Source organism: Sminthopsis crassicaudata, chromosome 1 (assembly GCF_048593235.1).
Source record: "Sminthopsis crassicaudata isolate SCR6 chromosome 1, ASM4859323v1, whole genome shotgun sequence".
NCBI lineage: Eukaryota > Metazoa > Chordata > Mammalia > Dasyuromorphia > Dasyuridae > Sminthopsis > Sminthopsis crassicaudata.
Genome location: NC_133617.1, coordinates 229,609,825 through 229,636,955, shown reverse-complemented (window position 1 = coordinate 229,636,955; position 27,131 = coordinate 229,609,825). Strand labels below are relative to the sequence as shown.

Genomic DNA, 27,131 nt, shown 5'->3' with positions numbered 1-27,131 from the left:
AGCTCAAGTGCCTTTCTGTTGCTTCAGGGATCAAATATAAACTAATTTTGCATTTAAAGTTCTTCATCATCTGGTTCCTTCTACTTTTGGAGTATTTATACACTTTGCTCTTCTCCTCCAAACTCTATGATTTAGAGTACTGGTCTGCTTTTGGCTCCTTGTTCATTATTTCCATTTCTCATTTCTGCATCTTTCCATTGGCTATCATTTATGCCATGATAACTCCATCTCTTAGTTTCTTTGAGGATTTAACATAAAGGCTAATTTCTTTACTTCGTCTCCCCCATTGAAAGGCACACTTTTTCAGGCTAGGGATCAATTTTTGCCTTTCTTTGTATCTCCAGCACTTAGTATGGTACCTGATTAGTCATGACTAACTTTTTTTTTTTAATTAATTTTATAATTATAAAATTTTTTTGTCAGTATATATGCATGAGTAATTTTAAAAAATTACCATTATCCTTTGTATTCATTTTTCCAAATTTCCCCCTCCCTCCCTCTACTCCCTCCCCTAGATGACAGGCAATCCCATACATTTTACATGTGTTACAGTATAACCTAGATACAATATATGTGTGTAAATCCAATTTTCTTGTTGCACGTTAAGTATTGGATTCCGAAGGTATAAGTAACCTGGATAGATAGACAGTAGTGCTAACAGTTTACATTCACTTCGCAGTATTCTTCTCTGGGTGTAGTTGTTTCTGTCCATCATTGATCAACTGGAAGTGAGTTGGATCTTCTTTATGTTGAAGATAACCACTTCCATCAGAATATATCTTCATACAGCTTTGTTGTTGAAATGTACAGTGATCTTCTGGTTCTGCTCATTTCACTCAGCATCAGTTCATGTAAGTCTCTCCAAACTTTCTGAATTCATCCTGCTGGTCATTTCTTATAGAGCAATAATATTCCATAACCTTCATATACCATAATTTACCCAACCATTCTCCAATTGATGGATATCCATTCATCTTCCAGTTTCTAGCCACTACAAAAAGAGCTGCCACAAACATTTTGGCACATAGAGGTCCTTTCCCTTAATTAGTATTTCTTTGGGATATAACCTCAGTAGTAGCACTACTGGATCAAAGGGTATGCACAGTTTGATAACTTTTTGGGCATAGTTCCAAATTGCTCTCCAGAAATGGCCAGATTCTTTCTCAACTCCACCAACAATGTATTAGTGTCCCAGTTTTCCCACATCCCCTCCAACATTCATCATTATTGGTTCCTGTCATCTTAGCCATTCTGACAGGTGTGTAGTGGTATCTCAGAGTTGTCTTAATTTGCATTTCTTTGATCAGTAGTGATTTGGAACACTCTTTCATGTGAGTGGATATAGTTTCAATTTCATCATCTGAGAATTGTCTGTTCATATCCTTTGACCATTTATCAATCGGAGAATGGCTTGATTTCTTATAAATTAGGGTCAGTTCTCTATATATTTTGGAAATGAGATCTTTATCAGAACCTTTAACTGTAAAAATATTTTCCCAATTTGTTACTTCCCTTCTAATCTTGTTTGCATTAGTATTGTTTGTACAGAAACTTTTTAGTTTGATGTAATCAAAATCTTCTATTTTGTGATCAATAATGATCTCTAGTTCTCCTCTGGTCATAAATTCCTTCCTCCTCCACAGGTCGGAGAGGTAGACTATCTTCTGTTCCTCTAATCTATTTATGATCTCATTCTTTATGCCTAAATCATGGACCCGTTTTGATCTTATCTTGGTATATGGTGTTAAGTGTGGGTCCATATCTAGTTTCTGCCATACTAATTTCCAGTTTTCCCAACAGTTTTTTTCAAATAATGAATTTTTATCCCAAATGTTGGTATCTTTGGTTTTGTAAAACACTAGATTGCTATAGATGTACTCTTTTTTGTCCTTTGAATCTAATCTGTTCCACTGATCGACTGGTCTATTTCTTAGCCAATACCAAATGGTTTTGGTGACTGCTGCTATATAATATAGCTTTAGATCAGGTACAGCTAGAGCACTTTCATCTGACTTTTTTTTTTTTCATTAATTCCCTTGAAATTCTCGGCCTTTTATTCTTCCATATGAATTTTGTTGTTATTTTTTCTAGGTCATTAAAATAGTTTCTTGGGAGTTTGATTGGTATAGCACTAAATAAATAGATTAGTTTAGGGAGTATTGTCATCTTTATTATATTCGCTCGGCCTATCCAAGAGCACTGAATGTCTTTCAAATTATTTAAATCTAATTTTATTTTTGTGGCAAGTGTTTTGTAATTTTGCTCATATAATTCCTGACTTTTCTTTGGTAGATGGATTCCCAAATATTTTATACTCTCAACAGTTGTTACAAATGGAATTTCTCTTTATATCTCTTGCTGTTGGATTTTGTTGGTAATGTATAAAAATGCTGAGGATTTATGTGGATTTATTTTGTATCCAGCAACTTTGCTAAAGTTGTGAATTATTTCTAATAACTTTTTATTAGAATCTCTGGGGTTTTCTAAATATACCATCATATCATCTGCAAAGAGTGACAGTTTGATTTCCTCATTACCTACTCTTTTTCCTTTAATCTCTTTCTCAACTCTTATTGCCGACACTAGCATTTCTAATACAATATTGAATAGTAATGGTGATAGTGGGCAACCTTGTTTCACTCCTGATCTTACAGGGAAAGGTTCCAGTTTATCTCCATTACATATTATGCTTACTGACGGTCTTAAATATAGGCTCCTGATTATTCTAAGGAATAGTCCATTTATTCCTATACTCTCAAGTATTTTTAGTAGGAATGAATGTTGGATTTTATCAAATACTTTTTCTGCATCTATTGAGATGATCATATGGTTTTTTAAATTTGATTATTTGGTAGGACTCCTTCATGCCCTATTTTTTCAAATAGTTTATATAACATTGGGGCTAATTGTTCTTTAAATGTTTGGTAGAATTCACATGTAAATCCATCTGGTGCTTGGGTTTTTTCCTGGGGAGTTGATTAATAGCTTGTTCTATTTCTTTTCATGACTAACTTTTAATGAGCCTATGGACCATAGCACTTGTGAGACCCTTTCATCCTCTATTATCTTCCAAATTCTGTCCAAGTTCATTGTTTCTATTATATACTGACTCAATCCTCTGCTATCCCTTTTCCCTTTTGCTTTCAATCTTTCCTAATATCCTAACACTGTCTTTTACAATGAATTCTGTCTTCTCACTAAGTGACCAAAGTTTTATTTGACCTCCCAGTGAAGAGCCTGAATTAATTTCTTTAAATATTGGCTGCTTTGATCTCCTTGCTGTTCAAGGGATTCTCAAAAGCCTCCAGCACCTCAGTTTGAAGCATCATTATTTCTGGGCCACTCACCTTTCCTTATAATCTAGTTCTAACGCCATACACTGCTACTGAAAACAACAACAACAACATACCATTGACTATATGGAATCTTTGTTAGCATAGTTATTTATATTGCTACTTAGTATGCTATCCAGATTTGCCATAGCATTCCTTCCAAGGAGCAAACATCTTTTACTTTCAAGGCTGTAGTTGCCATCTGCAGTATTCTTTGAATATAAAATCTGACAATCTTTCCTTTTCTTTTCCATTTTCCAGGAAGTGGTAGAACAAATTGCCAAGATCTTAGGTTGGCTTGTTTTGTTTTGTTTTCTGTTTTTTATGTTAAGCTTCAAGCCAACTTTCATACTCTTTTTCTTTCATCCTCATCAAAGAGCTTCTTAATTCTCCTTCACTTTGCCATTAGACTGCTATCACCTGCATATAAGTTAAATAAACAAGATGATCCTTGTTGTATACCTCTTCCGATTTTAAACCAATCAGTTGTTCCATGTTTATAACAAACTGTTGCTTCTTGGCCCACATATAAGTTTTCAGGAGACAAGATGGATGTTATGATAATCCTATCTCTTTGAGGATTTGTCACATTTTGTTGTGATCCATACAGTCAAATGCTTCAATGTAGTCAATGAAGCAGAAGTATATGTTTTTTCCTGGAACTCTTTGCTTTTCAATTATAATAATCCAGCAAATGTTGGCAGTTTCATCATTAGTTATTCTTTTTCTTCAAAACCCAGGCTGATTTTCTGGTAATTCTCAGTTCATATATTGATGAAGCCTAATATAAAGAATCTTAAACATAACCTTGCTGCCATGTGAAATTAGCACACAACACTCTCTTTAAGATTGGTCCATAAATTGATCTTTTCTAATCCTGTGACCACTCTTGTGTTTTCCAAATTTTCTGGGATATTGAGTGCAGTACAATGAAAAATATACAAGGTTTGTGTAAACTGCTGCCAAGTGAAGTAAACCGAATCAGGAAAACAATGTATATAATGACCATAGTAACAGTTTTTAAAAGAATATTAAAAGTCAAACTTTGAATAATTATAATGACCAATCTTGGAGGTAGAGAATACATGACAAGAAACAAATCTCACTCCTTACAGGTGAGAAATGTTTCATATATTATCAGATCTGGCATTGTGTCTGTTGATTTTGTTTCATAATTTTATCTTATTACAAGAGAAGGTTTAATTTGGTTTGCCTGAGATTAAAGATATAAGTGATTATATCCTGTGATAGAAAAACAAAAAATAGTAATAGGCTACTTAAAAATTTTAACACTACTTTGGGCTACAAGATATTTGGTTAGAGAGGAGAACTATATATATTCCCTCTCTCTGGTCCCTACCTTTATATGGGTGGAATTACTCCCAGCTTTTCCCTTTGCACTTGATTAGAGTTATTCCTTAGGAATAGGGGTTTTCTCAAACCTGCCTCAGTGGAGAGGGGAGGTTGTCTAAGATCACCAAGTCAGAGGTACCCTCTCCCATTTCTGCTTCCTAAGCCTCTTCAATGGCTTATTTTATTTCAAGGTAAGAGCTTTTAATTGGGCTCACTGCCTTGCGTCTTCCCTCTCTCCAAGTCATCCCACCCAACTGGTTTGATCATGACATTCTTCAGTTTAACTTCAGGTGCCAACTGCCATAGGACTCCCTCTTATCTCTAGGATCAAAGTGTAAAATTCTTTGGTGTTTAAGGTCTTTCACAATCTGGTTGCAGCTTCCTTTACTATAGAGCATTTCTCTTTATTTTCTTTATGTTCCAGGCAAACTAGCTGATGTTCCTCAAACATGGCATTGGCTTTCCATTTCTGTTTTGCATAGGTTTCCCCATGCCTGTGTTGGAAAAACCTCTTTTCCTTCACCACTTAATTCCCTTTAACGATCAACTCAAGTGCCACTTCATGGAACTTTTCCTGAGCTTTCCCCATTCCTAGTGCTTTCCTCTCAAATTACTTTTTATTTATTTTGAATATGCTTCTTTTTATAGGGTTCAAGTCTTATATAACCATTTGTACTCATGACTTGTGCATCTCTTCACTATGATTACCCAAAACTCTTTGCCTTTATGAGGGTCATAGTTGGCAAGCACTTGGAAGAGATTTCTTCTGGCTTCTTTCTGTCTTTGAAGATAGGTGGGTGTATTTCCAGGTTTTCTTTAGGAAAAAATCTCCTGCAGGATGTTGAGAAGAAAGCATGTAGAGGATCCAGCACCTGAGGATGTCCGTGAATTCCAGTTTGCCATACTAGACATTTCAGAGAACTTCAAGTGAGGTAGAAATCTATCGTAGCTCTCTCATCTGTCTCACTCTGTCTCCGTCTCTCTGGCAGTGATAATTTCAGAGGGAAGGCTCTAAAATTAAGGAAGATTGTTGTTCAACCATGTCCATCTTTTTGTGATCCTGCAGACAGTCGTCCATGGGATTTTTTTTTGGCAAAGAAAATAGAGTATCTTGCTATTTCCTCCAGTGTTTCTTTTTTTTTTTTTTTTTTTTTTTTTGTCTATGATGAAGCAAATAGAGGTTAGAGGATTATCCCAGGGTAACCTTAAATGTGCCAAGAAGTGTTTGAAATTGGATTTGAGCTCCTAAATTCTGCCATTTAACTGCTTCAAGGAGGATTGGAAAAGCTCATTGCAGAAGGGATAATTTAATTTTGGAATTTTAAGGAAGCCAGGGAAAGCAGAAGGCAGAGACTGGGAGGGAGCAAACTCAAAGCACAGGGGAAAGCCAGTGAGGATACAAGGAGTCAAGAAATGGTATCTCATTTAAGAATTGTACCATCACAGAACTGTAAAGTATACATGGAAGGGCTTAAGTTATAAGATGATTAGAAATTTATAAAGAAACCAAGTTAAAAAACACTCTGAAAGTCAAAAAGAGAATTTTTTTATTTGATCCTCAAGATAATAGGGAGCCACTGAAACTTATTGAATGGAGGTGGGTGGTGAGTGGAAATATGGTTAGATTTGCAATTTGGTGTAAGAGTCAATCTGACTGGTGAGTGGAGGATATGTTGCAGTGAGGAAAGACGAGGCAGAGAGACAAGCCAGCAGGTTATTGCAATAGTCCAGGCATTAACTGATAATGATGATAGCCTGTACCATGGTGGTGGTGATGAGGCTCGGCAAAAAGCTTTATTATGATATCATAAGGCAAGCAAAGTTCCTAATTAACCCTCAGTTTAAAGGAGAAAGATGCCATAAAGTGGACTAAGTTGGAGAAAAACACATGCTAAATTCCTTACAGGAACTTGCAACTAGAAAAAGAAAGACTCTATACAGCAGGCAAAATTCTTACATGAACTCACCATTACCAAGGGGAAAAACTACATAAGGCAGGTGAAGTACCCTCATGGATCATCACTGTGATGCTTACTTAAAATGCGTGGAATCCAGGTTTAGGCCACTTTTAAGTCAAGGGACAAAAAGCTTTATGATGATATTATAAGGAAGGCAAAGGTGCTAATGAACTCACCATTTACAAGGGGAAAAAAGCCGTAAGGCAGACAAAGTTCTCCAGCAGAACTCACTGCCATAAAATAGGCAAAATTCCCTAGCAGAATTTGCAATTAACAAGAGGGAAGATGCCATAAGATGAGCTAAGATCCTAATGAACTTGAACTTAACAAGGGGAAAGAGAAGACCTTATATAGTGAAAATATAAACTTGGAGATTAATGTCCATAGCTTGGCCTCCTGATCGTATACAGTAACTGGGGTCAAGATAATGCTGTCCATCACTAATACATTGCTGGTGGAGTTGTGAAAGAATCCAGCCATTCTGGAGAGCAATCTGGAATTATGCCCAAAAAGTTATCAAACTGTGCATACCCTTTGACCCAGCAGCGCTACTACTGGGATTATATCCCAAAGAAATACTAAAGAGCGGAAAGAGACATATATGTGCCAAAATGTTTGTGGCAGCCCTTTTCATAGTGGCTAGAAACTGGAAGATGAATGGATGTCCATCAGTTGGAGAATGGTTGGGTAAATTGTGGTATATGAAAGTTATGGAATATTATTGCTCTGTAAGAAATGACCAGCAGGAGGAATACAGAGAGGCCTGGAGAGACTTAAATCAACTGATGCTGAGTGAAATGAGCAGAACCAGAAGATCACTGTATACTTCAACAACGATACTGTATGAGGATGTATTCTGATGGAAGTGGAAATCTTCAACATAAAGAAGATCCAACTCACTTCCAGTTGATCAATGATGGACAGAGGTAGCTACACCCAGAGAAGAAACACTGGGAGGGGAATGTAAATTGTTAGCACTAATATCTGTCTGCCCAGGTTGCATGTACCTTCGGATTCTAAAGTTTATTGTGCAACAAGAAAATGATATTCACACACATGTATTGTATCTAGACTATATTGTAACACATGTAAAATGTATGGTATTGCCTGTCGTCGGGGGGAGGGAATAAGGGAGGGGGGGTAATTTGGAAAAATGAATACAAGGGATAATATTAAAAAAAAAAAAAAAGATAATGCTGTCCATGCAAGAATTTCAACCAGGACCCACTGCAGTAAAGGCCCACTTAAGGACAAGGTAATCCCGACAGTGCCCTTCTCTATGACTTATTTAGATACTTATTGCTAGCAGGAACATAGCCTTTCTCTGGGTTCTTATTTATCTGCATTTATCAGTGGGAGCTGATGAAAGTCCTCAGAAGAGGACATCAAAGTCTTTCTTGGAGAGGGGAGATTCCAAAAAATTCCAGAATAGACCATATTTGTTATATCCTATAGTAGAAGGCAAGCCTCATGAGAGCAGGGTTAGTTTTGTTGTCGTTTTGGTTCTGCATTCCTGAAAACTGACTATAGATGGCTTTGATTTCTTCTTCCAAAAACTGTTCATATCCTTTGACAATGTATCACTTGCCCCTAGATATTTTCAGTTGGGCATCATCCTCTATTATATGAAGTTACAAGACCACATGAAAAAAGAAGAGAGCTGAGATGAAGTACTTTTTATAACTGTAACCAGGGAGAAAAGTCTTTAACAAGATCTAGAGCAGATCATAACAGATAAAACATGACCTGAAATTTTTATGCCCTGAAATTCAAAAACTTTTGCGCACACACAGACACACACACACACACACACACACACACACACACACACACACAAACCACAAAGACAGAAGAAATATCAGAGAAATGGTACAATGGGAAAATACATAAAATATAGCTTACAAGAGTATAATAGGGAATGTGAAAGGACTAACACAAATGTTTAAGACCCAGAGCTATTCCCTAATGGATAAATGGTCAAAAAATAAGAATACTTTTTAATTGGTTGTTATCCTTCATTCTTGAAAAGGACGAAAATTACATCATTATGTTCGAGTTAAGTAATAGTATGTCTGATTATTGCTGATCACACCAATATGAGCTCCAAATAACCTAGCACAGGTCAAACATCAATAGTCCATGTGAACATTTGGGGATAGATTCTCTAATTATGGCACATCTCACATTTCTTCTGAGATACTTCATAGAGCACAGCACCTTCTCTAATGAAGGCACATCATGTTGGCTGGTCCAGCGTCTCCCATACCATCCAATCAATTCTAAAGTTCTTAAGAGAGACCTTGAGAGGGTCTTTGTATCACTTTTTCTTATCACCATATGAGCCTTTTCTCTGTGTAATTTCTCCATAAAATAGTCTTTTTTGTCAAGTGTATGTTTGGCATTCAAACAATGTGGCCAACCCAACAGAGTTGTGCTCTCTGCAGTAAAGTTGGAATTCTTGGCAGTTTAGTTCAAGAAAAGACCTCAGTGTCTGGTGTCTTATCCTGACAGGTGATCTTCAGAGTCTTCCTGAGACAATTCAAATGGAAGCGATTCAGTTTTCTGATCTGACATTGGTATACTATCTAGGTTTCCCAGGTGTACAACAGTGAGGACAGAACAGTATCTCTGTAAACCTTCAGTTTGGTAGTCAGTCCTAATACTTCCTTTCTCCTGCACTTTTCTTTGTAGCTTCTCAAATACTCAGCTAGCTCTTGACAATGTGTGTGTCAACGTCATTATCAATTGTACATTCCCGGAAAGTATACTGCCAAGGTAAGTGACCTTATCCACAGCATTCAAAACATCTCCATTTGCTGTAACTGATAGTTCCACATATGAATGATGGAATACCTGTTTTTTCTCAGTGTTAATTGTTAGGCCAAAATTAACCCAAGGAGGAAAGAACTGATCCATAGTTTGTTGCATCTAAGCTTCAGAGGCTACATTGAAAGCACGGTCACATCTACAGACAAAAAAAATCATGCACCTATACTCCCATCACTTTAGTTTTGGTTTGTAGCCTTTTAAAATTGAAGAATTTACTATCAGTGCAGTTACTGATCTTGATGCCATGTTCATCTTCATTAAAGGCATTTTACAGCATGATGGAAAACATTAAGCTCAAAAGCATGGGAGCAAGCATACAGCGCTCTTTCACTCTATTGGTGATTGAGAAAACAGGAGAGTATCATCTATTAACTGGAAGGTGGACAAGCATGCTATGTGTAATTGATTAATGTGCAATACTGATGAACTTTTTGGGGCAACCAGATTTTGATATAATTTTCAATAAGCTCTCATGACTGAAACAATCAAAGGCCTTTGTCAGAACTACAAACATTGTATATAGACTTCTATTCTGCTCCTGGCTTTTGTCCTGAAATTGTTGGGCATTAAATACCTTATAGATTATTCCACGAGACCCTTCTGAAGCCACACTGGCTCTCATGTAGATGACCATCTTCCAGATGAAGGATCAAACTACTAGGGAGAATTCTGGTAAGAATCTTGCCAGAAATGGCTAATGGAGAGAATCCCCTGTGATTGTCACAGAACAGTTGCCTTTATCTTTATAGAGATGGACAATGGGGATGTCCTTGAATTCTTAGAGAATAATTTCTTCTGGATATGGAAAATTTTAGTCAGTTTTGTATAAGCAATGGACTTCCCACCTTGTAAATTTCAGATGTAATAGTGTTAGCACCAGGCGCTTTGCCACACAAAAAGAACCTAGTGGTATTCAAAACCTCTTCTTCAATGTATTCTGATGGAAGTGGAGATCTTCAACATAGAGAAGATCTAATTCAGTTCCAGTTGATCAATGATGGACAGAAACAGCTGCACCCAGAGAAGGAACACTGGGAACTGAGTGTAAAATGTTTGCATTATTGTCTTTATCTACCAAGGTTACTTTTACCTATGGAATCCAATTCTTACTGTTTTACACACATATATTATATCTAGGTTATACTGTAACACATTTAATATGTATGGGAATGCCTGTCATCTAGGGGAGGGAGTAGAGGAAGGGAGGAGAAAATATGGAAAAGAAGTGAATACAAGGGATAACGTTGTAAAAAAAAAATTACCCATGCATATGTACTGTCAAAAACAAATTATAAAATTAATTTTAAAATCTTTAAAAAAAAAAAACCTCTTCTTCAGTTGGAACTGCAGCTAGAAAAAGATTGACTTCAACATGAAGTAAATAATTTCAGTGACTTCAGCAATGATTGATGTTAGTCTGTTGAGAACACTATAGAAGTGTTCACCCCATCTCTCAAGGATCATGGCCTTATGACTAATCATTATGACTCTATGAACACTGAATAGTTGAGATGTACCCTAGGTCTTTGGCCTATAAACAACTTTCAAGGTTTCATAAAAGCATTTTTTGGATTGTTGTTCATAAAGCTGAATTTCATCTACTTTATTACTGAGCCAAGAATTCTGCATCTCTCTAAGCTTCATTTATACTTTACTTGTGCTGGAATTAACTGCTTCCTCCTCAGAAATGGATGAACTAGCCTGCTGATACATTTTGTGGATTCTCATTTCACATTTTGCAGCTTCTGAATTTCCTCATCATTTTCATTAATCCAGTCTTGATGTTGAGGGTGTTCTGACCCAGATGAGCAAATATAGTGCTGTACCCCAAATCCCTGAAAGCTGCCCACTCCTTCTCTGCTCCCCTATTGCCAGCTGTGTGTTGGCACAACTTTCCCTCCATGTTAGCAACAAACTCTTCCCACTCAGAGAAGTGCTCAGATATGTTTACATTAATTCTTCTGGTAGTCCTTTTGCCTTGGGGCTGCCACTTCTGCTGAATACAATTATTTAGCTTGGAGAAGAAGTCTATAATCAGCTTACAATCCTTACAATCACATTGTATTGAAAGCCGGTGTTTGCTGCAAGGGTGCATTCATGAAATTTTATTACATTTAGATAAATGGGAGATAGTGTTGTTGACGAGAACACCATAAGATGCACAAGTCTTCAGCGGGAAGTGCTGTTGTTGTTTCCAACTCCATTCTTCCCATGTATTCCATGCCATCTTTGATAGTCTGTGCCTACTCTAGCATTAAAATCACTCAGTTTTAAACTTGATGTCTCTTAACATATTGATGAGAAGGATCTCTAGAACTTCATAAAATTTTTCTTTAACCTCTTTTTCTTGATAACCTCCTCAGAGTTTCTCTTAGTGGGAGCCTAGGCACTGAGGAGGGTGACATGGCATTTTCCTGTGGGTGGCAATTACATTGTTTTGATTGCAAAACAGACACCAGCTTCATGGTGTTGCCCTTCACTGGAGCCACTCCAGAAAAGCGTATCCAGCTCCGACTTCAATAAACTGGTTTTCATTTTCCAGCTTTGTTTTACTCAGAGCTGCTATTTGGATATGATTTGATAACTGCTAAGTTTTCTTGCAGCAAGAGCTATTGGTCTTTCAGATTTACCAGATTTTTTTGTGTCTTTAAGTGTGTGCACTTTCCATGTACAGATAGTGAGTGGAATCTATTTTGCAGAAGTTTTTGTACATTTTTTAGTGTTTTGACCATAGGGTGGAATCCTCACGTGCTGTAGTAATCTAGCCAGGGTTGCATAAGCAGACAATTTTTAGAGCACTTTCTAGCTCCTTCCTCACATCAGGAGATGAGCAGTCTGATCCTTAAAAGACTGCTGAGACATCAGGACACTGCTGTGTCTAGTAAGAAGATGACCCCATGGCCTGGGCCACCTGTGTGCAAGGCTCTGACTCAGCTTGCATTGTAGTGGCACCTGCTGCTTTATCACTTGCCTTTTGCTACCTATCTTTGAGAAAGGTAGAAATGGTAAAATCAGATGTGGGGATGTCTTTTGATTCGTGCAAAGGTTGGGTTTAAGTGAAGCAGAGTCATCAACCTTACTCTCTCTTCCAGAATCATCATTCCCCATTGGCAGGACAGAGTCAAGATGAGTGGTGATGACTGGAGATGCATCTTTGATTTCTAACCCAGCTAGAAGTGCTCCACAGCACCAGCTTCAGTTGCTCTCATGGCCACTGGAACAATTTGTGCTCATCTACCCATTCTACCAGGGGAAGTTTTCACATGCTTGGGGCCTCACTCATGCTTGAGACTCTTCAGTTTCCCTCAATCTTGGTTAGCCCTTCTGTGGAAACAGTTTACCAGGTTGTGGCCTCTGTGCTACAGCTTCTTGGAGCCACAGGTGAGAGTGAGGTGGATCCACCAAAAGTGAAAAGAGCTAAAAAGAGCTCAGAAGCCTACAGCAGAAATACTAGTTGTTTGTTTGTTTTTTAATGTACCTTATTTCCCATAGTTTTGAATGATTTTTGAGTCAAAAAATATGAGCTATAAATGAATGGTCACATGAAAAAATGCCTGAAATCACTAATAGTAAGAGAAATGAAAATTAAAACAACCCTGAGGCTTCAACTCACACCATGTAAACAAAAAAGATTGTAAGAGTCAGTATTGGAGAGGAAGATAAGCACACTGATGATTGTTGATAAAGCTGTGAAATGATCCATCCATTCTGCATTGTTTGGAACAATGCAAGCCAAGTGACTAAATCATACCCTTTGATGCAGCAAGTCCACTTCTGATTATGTGCCCCAAGAAAATAAAAGATAAAAATGCTGTTCCAAACAAAATATTCATTTTTTTATAGTAGTAAAGAATTGGAAACAAAATCAGTGCCCATTTGTTGGAAGGTGAATAAACTGTTGTATGAATGTTGAACATTTTTACTAAGAAATGATGAATATGAGGAATTCAAAGAAATGTGAAATTTGTATAAATTGATGCAGAATACATAAGGAGAACCAAAAGAAAAATATAAACAATGAAATAATGAAAACAGGCTCATTTTTCATGTCAGAAAAGTAAGAGACTAGTAGGACAAAATATTGCTTGCATTGTCAGATGAAAGCTCCATATCAAAATATTTTGCTTAATTATTTTGAGGGAGAAAATATGAAAATACTTTGATAGAAAGGAAAAAGAAACCAATACCGTCTTAAAGAAGCATATTAAAGAACTACAAAGTGCTATGGGAGGCCTGAGGGAAGAAAAGTCATGACTGACTGGAGATCAAACAAAAAGAAATCATTTGAGTGATGCACTTACATCAGAAGTGTCATGCCTTTAGCAGCCTTAAAACTAAATGCTGTGCAAACCACAGGGATCCTTGCTTCAGATTTGTCTCCTCCCTCCTCTTTTCTGCTTGAGTGTGATGCTCTTGCCTTAGATAGTATCTTAAATGAATCTTGAAATGAATGTTGTGCTATGGTCATCAATTTGGTGTTAAACAGTAAGACATATATGACAAAGAAATTACTAGGCTTAAAAACATCTTTCCTTATTTTTTCATACTGAAAAATCCAATTTTTCTTGATGTCATGCTTTCATTGGATACCTTAGAATCAGCCAGAGTCAGGATAAGCAAAAGTCCTTGGTCTTTATTCTTGGTCTTTAGTGGTAGAAGTCAAGGGGATGGACGTGGTATCTTCATGACCTCATCTCTTCATCTCCTGCCCAGAAGTGACTCTGGCTAGTCTCACTTCACCCCCCCAGTCCCTTCTACAATTCTCTGTGTATACCAAATGATTGGGCCAACACAGGATAGTTGGAAGGGCCATTTTCCAAGCATATTCTAAAACAGTATTGTCTAATCAGTAATTAGTCTTAAGTGCTTGGACCTTGTGCATTAACTTAAGAGTTTCAGCCCTGTACATCTATGTTTTCCTATTTTTCAATTTAACTGCCTAAACTCATGTCCTCAAAGCTCTAGTCAATGCTATATTGGTTCCCCTAATGTGGTCATCTTATTTTTGTCCAATTTAGGCCCAGAAAATCAAATCAGATATTCAGCAGTTTCAATTATAAGTATGTAGTACAGATATTTGCAAATGTCCAAGTTCCATCTTTTAAATTAAAATTTGCTCACCATTTCCAAGGTATATTGTTATTTATTTAATATTTAAAATGAAATTCTCCTTACTATAATATCTTACTTATTTTTAAGTAAAAAATTCAAAACCCCTAGTAAAGAGCATGACTATTCTATAAATGTGATTTCTCTGCCAGAATCACTAGTGTGCTAAGCAACTTTTTATGCCAAATGATTTGGTAAAAAATCATTATGCTTCTCAGAGTTTATTTTTAACACAGTGAGATGCATTTGGCTGCCAGTTTCTGCCTGTGCATGTCTTTTTAATATATAGCAAAAATAATTGAGGCCAGCAGAGGTGGGGATGTTATTAACCAATCAGAAACTGAGAAAAGTCATCCTGCCCTCCTCACAGTATCCAGTAATGTGGCTAAAATCACACTTACTTTTTACTCATTTTTAAATATCTCCTCACTCTGCTCCTTCTTATGCCGTATGAATTCCAAGGCTTTCTTCTTCTCTGTGAAGTTTCATCCTCCCCACAATAATTAAAACTTAAGATCAAGACAGCTATAGCAACAACAGCCATTAGGAAAATTAGCCCCTCCTTCCCCCACCTCACCAAAACACCTGGGCAGGTATGATTCAGTTCCCCTTACAGTTTTAGAAATTGTCTTTTAATTGATATCCTTGCTTCAAGTCTCTCCCTATAATTTCAATCCATACCTACCAATTATGTTTTTCCTAAAACAAAGAAATGACAATATCACCCCTCTACTCAGTAAATTCCAGGGGCGCTCCTTATTAACTATAGAGCCAAAAATAAACTGGCTTTTAAAGCTTTTCACAATCTGGCTTCAAGCTACCTTTTGAAAGCTTTATTATACATATAATTCCCTTTTGTAATTATATGGTTCTGGTAATTTGGTTTTTTTCCCTATTTCTCACTCTTATACAAAAACATAACTAAAATATTCAAACATATGGGAAATTAATGTATGATACCATAAAAGAGAACCACATAAAGAAAGAAAAACATTCTACTGAGTTAAAATCAGAAACAAGTTCTGTTACTGCGTTGTATATGGTCAGTATCTACACTGGGAAGTATGACTTGCTGAAAAAGTGTAATGTTTACTAAGTAATTTGTATGTTGTGTATTTTTTTTAAAAAGTATCTACAAAAAAGGAATTTGCCCCCTTGAAGTACAGTCAATCACATTAATATTACTAAAATGCTATCATTAATGATATTTTTAGTAAGAACCAAAAAAAGGGTTTTGATACTATTAAATAAAATTTAAAATACTTTAAAAATAATGCTTATTTTTTCACATTTATCTCATCCTTTTAAAATGTCTAATTTTGTATGGTTTATAATGTACAAAATGCATTAATACAGTAGTTCATATACATAATTTGCACATAAATAAATATATATATTTTGGGACATGATCAAAATATTTTACTAATAGAGGAGATTACATAATAAGCAAAAAGATTTAAAGACCACTGATATAGATTATGATATTTAGATGGGTCATATAGAAGGTTGGCCCTTTTGTATCGTGTTGGACTGACACTAAAAATATTCAATGAGCTGAGAGCAGAATTGAGTATTAAAAGAGGACAAGATGAATTCATTTAATAGCCTTAAGTTTCTCCTTAAAATTATCTAATATCTTTTTACAATAATATTCTGGACAAACAGCATAGCTTCAATTCAGGAAGTCCTAGGTTTCAACTCTAATGCTAAGAAGTGCTGGGTCTATAATATTCATCAAATCACTTGACCTCTTATCTGTTTTTGTCAGTCTCTTAAATTTTCTCAACTAAGACAGCTGAGTTTTGTGTTCCTTGGCTGCAAGCCATAGAATACCACAGTAGCTGAAGAGTTAGAATTGCCCATCAAGCAATGAAGAAATTCATGGTGGGCATGAGCAAATTCTAAAATAGTAACAGTTAAGAACTGTGCACAAAAATTGCATAAATAATAACATCAGAGAGATCTTTCACTTGAGAAAGAGTCAGTCATGTGAAGAGTATGAAAGATAACCAATTTACTGGTATTCAATGTCAAAATGAGTTAGAAGATCTTGAATATTTTGGGAAGACACCTTGTAAAAACTATGTGTAAATATGGAATCACACATGATAGACATATATGAATGAGAGTTGCAATATGTCTCATTGAAAAGGTGTATCTATATAGATGAGCTCAGAGGAAAAACTTGGTGCAAAGGGGAAAGATGTTATGTACTCTGATAGCATGTGGCATTTTTTTGTTGGTGAAGTATCTTCTTCATATCTTAATTAACAAATGGAATTCTATTGTGGACACACTAGCAAATGGTTTGGAATGAAATAAACCGTTCAGTGGGAATAATTGTATTTAATCAAGATTCATTTTCTTTATTTGAATTCAATATATAGCAATATGCCTAGGCTATTCCAGTAGGGAATATTTTTAGTCAAATCAAATGTTTTCTATCTCAACTAATAGCCAGAAATGGTGTATTATAGTAGATTGAAAAAATATGTTACAATATTTAAATGTATTGGTCTACCTGCCATCTGGGGAGGGGGAAGGGGCAAAGAGGGGAGAAGTTGGAACAGAAGGTTTTGCAATTGTCAATGCTGAAAAATTACCCATGTATATATCTTGTAAATAAAAAAACTATAATTAAAAAAAAAAGAAATATGTTATAGAGAGAACGAGACTCAGAAACATTAAACAATTCTGTCATGATAAGAACAGCTATGGGAATCAATACTTTTGGTTCTCAAGTTCAGTGCTTTTTTCAGTATTATATGCTACTTTTTTGAGTTTATAAATTTTGCTTGAGAACAAGATTAAATGAGGACTAGCATATGGACTTTTTGGGGAAATATTTTTAGCTCAGTACAATTATTCAAAGAGAATTCCCAAAAATGCCTACAGTGCCCCAGTGGATCTGCACTGCTTTAATGGACCAAATACCCGACTTCTTCCCATCAGCCTCCCTACCTTCCCTCCAGATGGCCCAAAGGATTATGCAAGATGACTATGTCCCTACACCAAAAATCCTTGCCTGGCAACAATATCACTTTGAGACTGCAAGCGATATTCATCTGCCATCTTATACTGTCCTTATATCTAGAAACTCCTACCCTTTGTCACTTTTCTTATTACCCTAAGGATTAGTCATTTGGGATCAAATTATCTTCAGCTCCTACTTCATATTCTTTCATTCCCTTTCTCTTTAATTCTATCCCACCCATAATTCTACTTCAACTCTGTCCACCCAATCCTCTGTGCCCTCTGCAACTCCTGTTCCACAGTAAATAAACTCCCCCTCATTCTTACCTTTTCCTCTGACACTTCTTTCACCTACTTGATCTTATTGAGGCCTGGCTTCCCTTAGGTAACACTACTTCCTTAACCATACTTTACTTATCTCTGACACACTGGTCTTCAAGAGAGAGTTTAAATACTTCTTGGTCTACACGCTCCCTTTGTCTTCACTCAACAACTCCTTTAAAGACGACTTGATTAAAAAATTTCCATTCATTCAAATTATGGTGACTGTTGTCATTTTCCTTTCTTTCTCAAGGAGTTTGGCGCTTGGCTTATTATTTTTCTCTCCTACTCAATTCCTACCCTAAACTAGGGGACTTCAGCATCCATGTTGATGCTCCCTCAAATTTTTTAATCTCTCAATCTCCTTAAATCTCATGATCTACACCTTCATTATACCTCACCCACAAATAGGGAGAGTCAAACACTCGATCTCACCATTACCCAGAAGAAGCATTCTACTTCCTTTATCAAAAAAAATATTATTCCTCTATCTGATCATAACCTCCTATGTCATAAGATTTCTCCCTACACCTAACCTCTCTCAAATCTATTCTTGTTTCTCATTGAGACTTTCAGTCTCTTCACTCATCAGTTCTTTCTCAGGCTCGTACCTCTGCTCTGACTTCATTTTTTTTTTTCCTTTCTAAAATCAGCCCTTTAGAAAATTACACAATTTAAATCCATACTGACTTCTACTCTTAAATTTCTCACCATTTTATCATGTTATCCCTCATGAACTTTACCTCTAATTTACTCCCACCATCCATCTCCTTTACTCTTATGCAAGGCTAGGTGAATGGAGTTGAATAAAGATGCATAACTATACTTATTACTTTGAGTCAGTGCACTCACAGAAGCTATTCTAGATCTTTCCAGTCCTCAATCCTTCTGTTTCCCTGCTTAGAACCTTGCCTCTTTTGCTGAGATCATTAAGGCTGTTCACCATGAGCCATCCTCTTTTTCTCTTCTCTTCCTCTCAAAATCCCATAACATTTTCCACCCTTTCTTCCTTTCCCCTAGTCTTTAGTTATGTGGTATCTTTTCTTCTTGTCAAGGATAACCCCTCTACATGTACCTTTGATCCCATCTTCTCCTTTCTTCTGCAGCACATTGCTTGCTCAATCACTCCCTTTCTCTAACCTTTAGTCTCAAACTCAGGTATTTACTGTATACTCAGGTATTTCAATGATCTTTTTATTATTAAAATATTTTTTATTTCTTGTTATTGTGAACTTCTATTATTACAGCTTGATTTTAAAGTAGTCCTGTTTGTGTTTGCCTCTAACTTATATCAGTTCTTTTTTTAAAACAAATATTTGCTAATATCTTTTAATTTTGATATTGCTTAAATTTTTTCCATATCTTTCTCCCTCCTCCTTTCAGAGACTTATATAATAAAAGGATAATCTTAAGGGGAAAAATAAGCAAAGGAAGAGAAATAATCCACAAAACTTATCAATCCAAAAATAAAAGCAATATTATGTTCCCTCCCATTTGTAAAGGAAGATGGAGATGGGGTTCTCACATCTCTTCTTTGAGGAGTTCCAAAAACAAACAAACAAACAAACAAAAACCCTAAACCTAAATTCGCCAATTTGTAACGAGCTGTTGTCTCCAGAAGCTGCCAATCGCTTTCTGGGAGGAGATCTGCTGTGTCAACTCAAATCTCTCCGACTGATTCTTCTTCCTGTAGAGAGCCGTTGTCTCCAGACAGTTGCCGTTAACTCTGGTCCAGAGAAGTGATTTCCCTTCCTGCAGAGAGCCCCATCAAGTCTGGTCTAGAGCAGAGACTCTTATAATTTTGGAACATCCCCTTTCAATTGTTTTCAGCTTGTTCTTTCCATGTCCATTTTAGTTATTGTGTATGTTGTTTTCTTGGCTCTGCTTACTTCACTGAATCCATTTATGTAAATTTGCTTTTTAGCATGTTCATCATTCTCCAGCTCAGTAATGTTCCATTACATACATATAGAACAATTTGTTTAACCATTCACCAATCTATGGATATTTATTTCTAGTTCTTTGATATCACAAAAAGTGCTGCTATAAGTATTTTAGTCTCTATCAGGATTTTCCTCTTTATCAGTGACTTCCTTAGAGTATAAACTTAGGCCAAGGTGATAAGCATTCTAGTTACTTTATATACACAATTTGAAATTGCCTTCCAAAATGGTTCTATTTCTCACTTCTCCCATAATGCAGTAGTGTGTCTCTTTCCAAAGCCTATCCACTACTGAACGAATATTCCCAATTTTTATCATCTTTGCCAATTTGCTGGATGTGAGGTGAAACCTCAGGTTTGTCTTGATTTGTATTTCTCTTGTGAGTGATTTGGGGCATCCTTTCATTATAATCATTAATAATCATTAGTGATTATTAATAATTTGAAATTCTGTTGAGAACTGTTCATTATCTTTGGTTATTTGTTTATATATTAGAAAACTTTTTTTTTATATGTCTATGTATCAAACCCTCATCTGAAAAATTTGACATAAAGGTTTATTCCCCCATCGGTGACTTTTCTTCTTATCCTAGGTGTATTTTGTTTGCTCAAATGTTTTAAAATTTTGTTTAATCAGATTATTTATTTTATCTTTTGTAATGACTTCTCCCTAGTTTGGTAAGGTATTACCAGGATTAGGTTCAGAATATATCTCCTAGATTTTTTTAGCAGAGAAGATCTGTAAAATTGATTTGACCCAGAGAAGCTAGTCAGCTGGAAACTGCTCTGAGACCAACCACACCCAAACCAGAAGGCTGTATCAAATGTTTTCTAAAGAACAAGAGGGCTATTTGGGAAGAGACTTCTATGAAATGGACAAATTTATTTATTTACTTTTACTGTTTACTTTTCTCTTTGTGCCTTTTATCTGTAAGACTTACTTATCAAAGGAGATTGCTCCCTTTTGATTTTGTCAAAGAGTGTCAATTGATGTCAATAGATTGTTTCCTTTTCCCCTCATTAAGTCTGGTAGTTAGAAACCTTGGTTTCTAAAAGTATTCATCATATCAGTGATTAAGGAGATTGTCTCTCATAGAATCAAATAGGGGAATGAGAGAAATGGCTATTTCTCTCTCACATTAATAGCAAGTCATTAAAATTGGGGAGACCCAAGCTTTTTTCCCTGTCCTATTTCTTTGTCCAGTGGCCAACTTCTTAAGGATAGGAGGATAGGACTAACTTTCTCCTCAGTCTTGTTCAGATCCCACCCAACCTTACAAGGGATGTAATCTAAGGTGAATTACTGCCCACTTGTTTTACTCAAGCAAATATGAATGGGGGTTGATCCCTTGTCTAGGTTGCTCAAGGTTGTGGGTTGGTCTAAGTTAGAGATAGTAATATAATGTCTCTCTAACCCCTTATTGGAGTGAGCCCACTTTTCTTTGTAAAATGCTCCTCTCATTAACCAATCAGTTAGTTGTCACCCTCAATAAACACCCACTCTTCTGCATATACAATGTAAGCCCTGTGAGGGGTCTTTGGTATTCAGGAGTGTCACTGATCCTTTTTATTAATAAAATGCTAGCATTATTAATAAAATGATTAATTATCAAGGGAAAAAAGTATATCTCCTACATATAGCTGTGAAAAATAGAGGATATGTTTCTCTTCTAATTATTTTTTGGTATGATCTCTAATAGGTTTATTTTGAATCTTTTTTGGAATATAGAATTATATGGTGATCGAGATCTCATTTCTTCCAGACTGCTTTCCAGTTTTTCCAGAAGTTCTTATCACATAAGAAGTCCTTTCCTAAATAGTTTAGAGTTTATCAAAGACTGGCTTTTTGAGTTTCATTGTTTCTCCCTTGTTTAGTCTTTTCCATTGATCTACTTTTCCATTTTAAAAAACTACCAGTGATCTCTTAATTGCTAATTCTGATGCTCTTTTCTTGGTCCTCATATCTCTCTATTATATTTGATGAACCTCTCTTCCTAGATACCCTCTCCTTGTTGAGTTTTTATAATAATATTTTTTTTCTTGGTTTTTCTCCTTTTTGTTTAATCACTATTCAATTTTCTTTTCTGGCTTATCATGCTTTCCAAATGTACATATTCTCTGAAGCTCTAGATTACTCTTCTCTCTCTTTATAGTTCTCTGGATAGTCTCATCAGCTCCCATGAATTTAATCATCTTGATGCAGATGACTCAGAGCTATGCAACAGTCAGATCTTACCTCATAACTCTCTGGTTTGCTCTAATAACATCTTACTCTTTCTAGAATCAAATAAAAACTCCTTTTTCAACTTTTTAAGCCTTTGATATTGTGGCCTCAATTTATTATTCTAGCCTCATTGTATCTCCTCCTAATCTCTCTGTTCTAGACAAAGGCAAATATTACCTTCTACATATAGCCTTTCCTATTCCCCACAAATACTAGTTCCTTTTCTTTCCAGCTGACTGGTTGACATTTATTTGTATTCATTTTTTATATGTGTCTGTATATATTTGTTGTCCTCCCCTTTTGGAATGTAAGCTTCTTTGAGAAGGGATTGCTTTATTCTTTGTCCTTATATCTCTTCAAGACACAATTCAGTGGTATAGGAAGGTAATGTAATATTATTGTTCTATTCAAAATGATGAAGAAGCTGATTATAGAAAGGCCTGAAAAGATTTACATGAACTGATGCTGAGAGAAATAAGCAGAACCAGTAATGCACACAATAACAAGAAGAATGTGCGATGATCATCTATGAAAGAGTTGGTTCTTCTCAGTGGTTCAGTGATCTAAAGCAATCCCAATAGACTTTGGACAGAAAATGTCATGTGCATCCAGAAAAAGAACTAAGAGACTGAATAACATATGCTATGTTCACTTCTTTTTTCTGTTTTTATTTTTTATCTCTCCCATGGTTTTTCCCTTTTGCTCTGATTTTTCTCTCCCAACATGATTCATAGATCAATGTGTTAAAATTAAATTTAAAAAATTAAGTTAAATTAAATTAAACCAAAAACAAAATAAGAACACACAACAAAAAGATGCACTTCCAGCACTACCTTCTAAAACATTAATTAATTAACTTAATTAATTTTTACAAAAATTTTATGCATAGGTAATTTTCCAGCATTGACAATTGTAAAACCTTTTGTTCCAACTTTTCTCCTCCTTCTCCCCACCCCCTTCCCTAGATGGCAGGTTGACCAATACATGCATGTTAAATATGTTAAAGTATAAATTAAATACAATATACACATACATGTCCAAACAGTTATTTTGCTGTACAAAAAGAATTGGACTTTGAAAGAGTCCAGCACTACCTTTTAAATGAAGTTTTTTTTTGAGCTTCCCAACTATTTGTGTCTTCTCTTTCTACTTTTCATTTAATTTTTTTCCAAAGAAGTGAGAATGTGATGCAGTCATAGGATTTGTTCATAGATAATGAGGTTTTGATGTGATAATGAGGTATTAAGCTAACTGTAAAATTTTATCCATATTTTTTCAAAGTAGGAATAAATCACTTGAGTGACTCAAAAAAGAAAAACAATTTGGGTCGAGAAAATAAATTAGCCATGCTTCTGGGGAATTCAAGGTAGTTTCAGCCCAGGATCCAAGAAGTAGAAGAACAACCAGGATCTTGAGAGGAAATCCCTTTTGGTGGAGAGAAAGTTTCTCTATCCTCTTTCCAGCAAGTATGTTGCATTGAAGTGGAGCTCTTTGACTGGTAGAAAACATTGAACTATCTGGGAACAGAACCATATTCTTCAGATACCAAGAAGACCACCTGATTAATTTACAGAAGAGAGACAGTTCATCTATGAGAATTTGTCTAAGGGATGTGGAAAGAGTACTTCCACTTTCTACCTATGTACTAGGAGTTAAGAGTGCCTTTGCCATACATGCATCTCACACATGTGCCTCATTCCCTCTGTACTTTAAGTTTGATCCAAGTGTTTTGTTTTTTTTGTGGGAGAACATGGCCCCACTCTATGGGGGGAGGAAGTGAAGAATATTTTGCAGCTATTCGGTTTTTTTGTTTGGTTGGTTTTTTTTACTATTCTAGGAAATTCTTTCCTCAGAGCCAATGACATTTATCAGCTGATTGTTATTCAGAAATACACCTCACCAAGTAATGATGGTTATCACTGTACAAGGGTAGACCCTCAGGGTTATCCATGGAATCTTAGGTGGTAGCAAGTACTAAACTGGGAAAAAATCTAGTGAAAATGTTAGACTTGTATTTATTCTCTTTATAAAGTATTTATTCTCTATAAACATATGTAAACACTTGTTTCTCTGGTTAAGTTGTAAGCTTCTTGAGAGTAACTATTGCTTCATTCTTTGATTTTTAATATACAGAACCTAGCACAATATCTGTCTCAGAGAAGGCATTTGATAAGAGCTTGTTAACTGATTTTCTGTTTGTTTCTCATCACCTGAGAGTTAGAAACAGAATTTTATCTTACATATTCCAATTTCTGGTTTAAATTTCTGTATCACTGAGAGTCCTCCCTCATTTTAAAGAATAAAATCACTTATGATTTATAGAATTTCAAAGATGTAAGGGGGTATCAGAGAACTTCTTGTCTAATCCATATTTGAACAAGAATCCCATTATCACTGACAAAAGATTTGCTCATAGATGACTCTCGTTCTCATGAGGGGAAGCACACTTTCCTGAGGCAGCTTTTTCTTTCTCAGTTTATTACTTCTATCTGTTGTGATGAGCAAATATGAAGTCTCTCCTTTCTCCTATTATAAATAGCTGATGGTAAGGAGCTGGTAAGGTACCATAGGGGATAGAATGATGGACCTTGGTTCAGAAAGATTCATCTTCCTAAATTCAAATCTAGCTGTGTGATAAGTTATGTAACCCTTTTTGCCTCAGTTGCTTCATCTGTAAAATGATCTGGAGAAGGAAACGGCCAAACATTCAAGTATGTTTGCCAGGGAAACCCCTAAGTGAGTAACAGAGTCAGACATGACTGAATGACTGAACAACAACAAAAAACTGATAAAGATAGCTAGTTGGGCAGACCCAATCTCTTACTGAAAGCTGCTCTGATGTTTTTCCCAAGTCCAAGGTTCTCGGACTTTCACTTGAAATTCATGATTAAAAAATTATTTTATAGATCACAAGTTTTCTTATTTAAATGATCCTGTAATAGCATTGTGAATATAGTCATGAAGATAAAAAGAGTTGGATTCAAGCCATACTCTGATATATATTGATTGTGTGATCTTGGATAAGTCATATGAACTCAGTGTCCACCTGCAAGTCTCTCAGATTAGTAATTGCAGAGGAGATAGTGACCAGGGCTTTCTGATTTGGGAGTTCCTTATCCCAGTAAAATTACACATCTCTTTCATATCTATATGACGTTCTCCTAATAACTGTCCTATGTCTTATTACTTTGTTTTATGAATAGATACCAATAAAATGCTAATAGTTCAATAGAAAGTATTTGAAGAAATAGCAGGAAGTAAAACATCAAGTGTTTATAAGTGTTTACCTCTATCAGAGAATCAGAGATTTTAGATCTGGAAGAAACCTTAGAGTTCTATTTCATTTAATAATTTTACAAATGATTAAACTTGATGAGGTCCTTTCTAGCTTAAAATTGATGATCTGGAGGCCCAGAATGGTCATGACTTGCATAATAAGATCATACAGGTAAACAAGAAGCAACTCTGAGAGTCATACCTTAATCCTTTACTTTCAAATTCTAGTAGTGTGCACTATTAGCACACTAGCTATAGATTATCTCATCACAGTTTATTGCAGTTTAATATTGTTTTTTGATTTCATTTGTATCTTTAGAGGGAATAAGCAAACCTTTTCAATTTAGTGAGATAATAATGTATGATTATCAAATGATGAGATTCATTCTATAAACTACCTATGAAATCAGATTTATAACTTTACTATCATAACTATGAAGAATATGGACATATTACATTAGGTTATGTAACTTCAGAGAACAAAAGCTAAAAAATCTGACACTCATCAGCCATTATCACAATAAAATTATTAACCACACCTCTGCAAATGGTGCTGGGTCCTTCCCTTTCCTCACCCCTTTCATTAGTTCATCTCAGGCTTTCCCTCATTCCAGGGTGAGTAATTTTGGAATTCTAGAGCAGTGTCTTACTATTTAAACAAAAAGGGTTTGGCTGAATCTTAATAGTAAATAGGCTTTTGCCACTTTCCCTAATTTAACTTATTTTTGGTTTTCATTCCTAGTTATGGTATAATATTGAAAATCGGCTGTTTTCTATTGTAGAAATTTGTTGAGATACTCTTCTTTTTGACACAAAGCCTATTTAGTAGGTGGGAATGGGAAAAAAAATTTAATTCATCTTCAGGGACCCAATCTATTCAATGATTAAATTCTTGCTATTTGCAACAAAATGTGCTAAGTGCTAAGAATACAAAAAATGAAGGGGGGAAAAAACCCTTCTCTTCCTCCCTCCCTCCCTTCCTCCCTCCCTCCCTTCCCTTCCTTCCTTCCCTTCCTTCCTTCCTTCCTTCCTTCCTTCCTTCCTTCCTTCCTTCCTTCCTTCCTTCCTTCCTTCCTTCCTTCCTCCCTCCCTCCCTTCCCTCCTTCCTTCCTTCCTTCCTTCCTTCCTTCCTTCCTTCCTTCCTTCCTTCCTTCCTTCCTTCCTTCCTTCCTTCCTCCCTCCCTCCCTCCCTCCCTCCCTCCCTCCCTCCCTCCCTCCCTCTCTTCCTTCCTTCCTTCCTTCCTTCCTTCCTTCCTTCCTTCCTTCCTTCCTTCCTTCCTTCCTTCCTTCCTTCCTTCCTTCCTTCCTTCCTTCCTTCCTTCCTTCCTTCCTTCCTTCCTTCCTTCCTTCCTTCCTTCCTTCCTTCCTTCCTTCCTTCCTTCCTTCCTTCCTTCCTTCTTTCCTTCCTTCCTTCCTTCCGCAATTGGAGTTAAGTGACTTGCCCAGGGTTACACAGCTAGGAAGTATTAAGTGTCTGAGGCCAGATTTGAGCTGAAGTCCTCCTGACTTCAGGGCTGATGCTCTATCCATTGTGGCATCTTGCTGCCCCAAAGCCTCCACTTTCAAAGAACTTGTATTCTAGTAGAAGGGGCAAATATGTAAGTAGACTAATATTATTATTTGAGAAGATAGAAAGCATTATCAGGTAGAAGGGTCAGTACAGTTTTCCATAGAGACTGGTCATGACTTGCATAATAAGATCATACAGGTAAACAAGAAGCAAATCTGAGAGTCATACCTTAATCCTTTACTTTCAAATTCTAGTAGTGTGCACTATTAGCACACTAGCTATAGATTATCTCATCACAGTTTAT

General features: G+C 36.0%; 1 protein-coding gene across 5 annotated transcripts in view; it reads left to right on the top strand.

The window, feature by feature from the left end:
- The window catches only part of SMCHD1 (structural maintenance of chromosomes flexible hinge domain containing 1), a 244,010-nt gene that overhangs the window by 183,424 nt on the left and 33,455 nt on the right, over positions 1-27,131 (top strand). For 2 of the 5 annotated variants that reach the window (XM_074275986.1, XM_074275980.1), the window contains exon 48: positions 9,335-9,418. The exons of 2 other annotated variants lie outside the window; for them this stretch is intronic. In XM_074275986.1, coding sequence (XP_074132087.1) covers positions 9,335-9,418 — 84 coding nt within the window. Of the gene's footprint in view, positions 1-9,334; positions 9,419-12,564; positions 12,658-27,131 lie in introns of those variants that run through there. One more of the 5 variants, XM_074276036.1, reaches the window with a different exon arrangement.